This window comes from Onychostruthus taczanowskii, unplaced genomic scaffold, assembly GCF_017590055.1.
Source record: "Onychostruthus taczanowskii isolate IOZ18803 unplaced genomic scaffold, ASM1759005v1 scaffold390, whole genome shotgun sequence".
NCBI lineage: Eukaryota > Metazoa > Chordata > Aves > Passeriformes > Passeridae > Onychostruthus > Onychostruthus taczanowskii.
In genome coordinates this window covers 21,369-24,808 of record NW_024501349.1, presented here as the reverse complement: position 1 = coordinate 24,808, position 3,440 = coordinate 21,369, and the positions used below count along the sequence as shown (strand labels likewise).

At 58.8% G+C, this 3,440-nt stretch overlaps 1 protein-coding gene across 1 annotated transcript in view; it reads right to left on the bottom strand.

Moving 5' to 3' along the window:
- Positions 1–6: 6 nt before the first annotated feature.
- The window catches only part of RAD23A (RAD23 homolog A, nucleotide excision repair protein), an 8,359-nt gene continuing 4,925 nt past the window's right edge, over positions 7–3,440 (bottom strand). The window contains exons 3-6 of the mRNA XM_041412442.1: positions 3,302–3,377; positions 1,868–1,998; positions 1,632–1,787; positions 7–188 (exon numbers count right to left, since the gene is read on the bottom strand). Coding sequence (XP_041268376.1) covers positions 75–188; positions 1,632–1,787; positions 1,868–1,998; positions 3,302–3,377 — 477 coding nt within the window. The 3' untranslated portion in view covers positions 7–74. The remainder of the gene's footprint in view (positions 189–1,631; positions 1,788–1,867; positions 1,999–3,301; positions 3,378–3,440) is intronic.

Sequence of the window (3,440 nt, the reverse complement as noted above, 5' to 3'; positions counted from 1 at the left end):
CCCCCCCGCGCAGCGTGGGGACCCCCCCGGAGGCAGAAGGAGCCCCCCAGGGCCGGGGGGGGGCCGGGGGTCCCTCAGTCGTCGTCGAAGTTCTGGCTGAGCAGGAAGTTGGCCGCCAGGTTCTCGTTCTTCTCGCAGGCGAAGTAGGCCTGGATCACCAGGCTCTCGGGAAAGCCCAGCGCCTTCAGCTGGGGGGGGGTCAGAATGGGACCCCCAGAACGGGACCCCCGGCCCTGCTGAACCCACTGACCCCAGGGACCCCTGCCCCGGGACCCCCGGCCCTGCTGAGGGCACCCACTGACCCCAAGGACCCCCGCCCCAGGGACCCTCTGACCCCAGGGACCCACTGACCCCAAGGACCCCTGCCCTGGGACCCCCGGCCCTGCTGAGGGCACCCACTGACCCCAAGGACCCCCGCCCCAGGGACCCTCTGACCCCAGGGACCCACTGACCCCAAGGACCCCTGCCCTGGGACCCCCGGCCCTGCTGAGGGCACCCACTGACCCCAGGGACCCCCTGACCCCAGGGACCCCGGATCTCCGTGCTGGCACCTCCTGTCCCCATTAACCCAGCCCATAATAATCCAGTTTCCCACTTCCTGTTCACTCTGGGCCCTAAAAACGGCCAATTTCCCAGCAATGTTAATTAGCTCTGGACGCTAATTATGGTACCGCCCAATAACCTCATTTCCCATTTCCCCCTCTCTGACCCCTAACACCATTTCCCATCAGTATTAATTAACTCTGGATGCTAATTATGGCACCCCCCTATTAACCCTGGACCCCAATAACCCTATTTCCCATCTCCCCCTCTCTCTGACCCCTAAAACCATTTCCCACCACTATTAATTAACTCTGGATGCTAATTATGGCACCGCCAATAACCCCACTTCCCATTTCCGCCTCTCTCTGACCCCTAATACCATTTCCCATCAGGATTAATTAACTCTGGATGCTAATTATGGCACCGCCAATAACCCCACTTCCCATTTCCGCCTCTCTCTGACCCCTAATACCATTTCCCATCAGGATTAATTAACTCTGGATGCTAATTATGGCACCGCCAATAACCCCACTTCCCATTTCCGCCTCTCTCTGACCCCTAATACCATTTCCCATCAGGATTAATTAACTCTGGATGCTAATTATGGCACCGCCAATAACCCCACTTCCCATTTCCGCCTCTCTCTGACCCCTAATACCATTTCCCATCAGGATTAATTAACTCTGGATGCTAATTATGGCACCGCCAATAACCCCACTTCCCATTTCCGCCTCTCTCTGACCCCTAATACCATTTCCCATCAGGATTAATTAACTCTGGATGCTAATTATGGCACCGCCAATAACCCCACTTCCCATTTCCGCCTCTCTCTGACCCCCAATACCATTTCCCACCAACGTTAATTAACTCTGGACGCTAATCACAGCAATTTCCCACCACTATTAATTAACTCTGGATGCTAATTATGGATCCCACCCCATATTCACTTTGGACCCTAAAAGAGGCATTTCCCACCACTATTAATTAACTCTGGACGCTAATCACGGCACCCCCCGTTCCCTGCGGGCGGCGCCGCCCCCGCGGCCGTTTGGGGGTCCCCCCGGCGCGGCCCCCAGCCCCCCGCTCACCCTCTCTATGGCTTCCTTCTCCTGCGGGGTCACCTGGATGTAGTTCATCTGGGGGGACTCGTCCCCGATGGCGCCCACCTCCCCCTCGAGCTCGCCCAGCTCGCCCAGCGGCTCGTTCAGCATCTGGATGAACTGCTCCTGGTGCTGGCTGATTTGCTGGGGGGGGGCACGGCTGTGCTCAGCTCTGGGGGGCTCAGGGGGGGCTCCAGGGGGGTCTGAGGGGGTCTGGGGGGTACCTGGAGCAGCTGGGGGTTCTCCTGGCCCAGCTGCTGCAGCAGCGCCGGGAGCAGCGCCGGGTTCTGCTGGATCACCTGGCGCATGTTCTGGAACTGCGGCTGCTCCCGCAGGAACTCCAGGGGGTTGTCGCCTGGGGGCGGGGCCGGCAGGTGAGGCCACGCCCCCAACGGGGCGGGGTTAAATCACAGCCACCGTGGGGTGTGACAGAACCACGCCTACAATGTGGCATGGATAAACCACACCCACCATGGAGCATGGATAAACCACGCCCACAATGGGGCACGGATAAACCACAGCCACCATGGGGCGTGGATAAACCACACCTACCATGGAGCATGGATAAACCACAGCCACCATGGGGTGTGGATAAACCACACCCACCATGGGGCATGGATAAACCACGCCCACAATGGGGCACGGATAAACCACACCCACCATGGGGCGTGGATAAACCACGCCCACAATATGGCACAGATAAACCACACCCACCATGGGGCGTGGATAAACCACACCCACCATGAGGTATGGATAAACCACACCCACCATGGGGCGTGGTTAAACTGCACCCAGAATGCTGTGTGAATAAACCACACCCACAACAGAGCATGGATAAACCACACCCACCATGGAGCACAGATAAACCACACTCACCATGGGGCATGGATAAACCACGCCCACCATAGGGCGCAGATAAACCACAGCCACCATGGAGCACTGATAAACCACACCCACCATGGGGCGTGGTTAAACTGCACCCAGAATGCTGTGTGAATAAACCACACCCACAACAGAGCATGGATAAACCACACCCACAATGGGGCGTGGTGAGACCACACCCACCATGGGGCATGGATAAACCACGCCCACAATGGGGCACTGACAAACCACACCCACCATGGGGCACGGATAAACCACACGCACAATGGGGCGTGGATAGACCACACCCACCATGGGGTATGGATAAACCCACCCACAATGGGGTGTGGTTAAACTGCACCCAGGATGCCATGTGAATAAACCACACCCACAGAGGAGCAGATAAACCACATCCACAATAGAGCACGGATAAGCCACACCCACAATTGGGCGTGTATAAGCCACACCCATAATGGAGCACAGATAAACCACACCCACAATGGGGCGTGGTGAGAACACACCTATCCCCCCCAACTTTAGCTGGATGGGGTGGGGCCACATGGACTCATTCCACCATCACAGGCCACGCCCCAAAATGGGTGTGGCTTACACAGATCACACCAAAGAAGGGGTGTGGCTTACCCCAGGCCACACCCCAAAATAAGTATGGCTCACCCAGACCATACCCCCAACAACAATTTAGGAGCACTTAGCTCCACCCACCAAAGGGGTGGAGCCTCAGGCAGGTGTGGCCACCCAGCCCCACCCCTCGTGCCCCGCCCACCACGCCCCCTGACCTTCGGGCGGGGGCTGCTCCGGGGGGCGAGACTCCTGCACGGGCGGGCGCTCGGGCTCGGGGCTGCCGGGGATGCCCTGGGGGGGACAGGGGGGGTCAGTGTCACCCCCAGGACCCCCAGACCCCCCTGCTGGACCCCC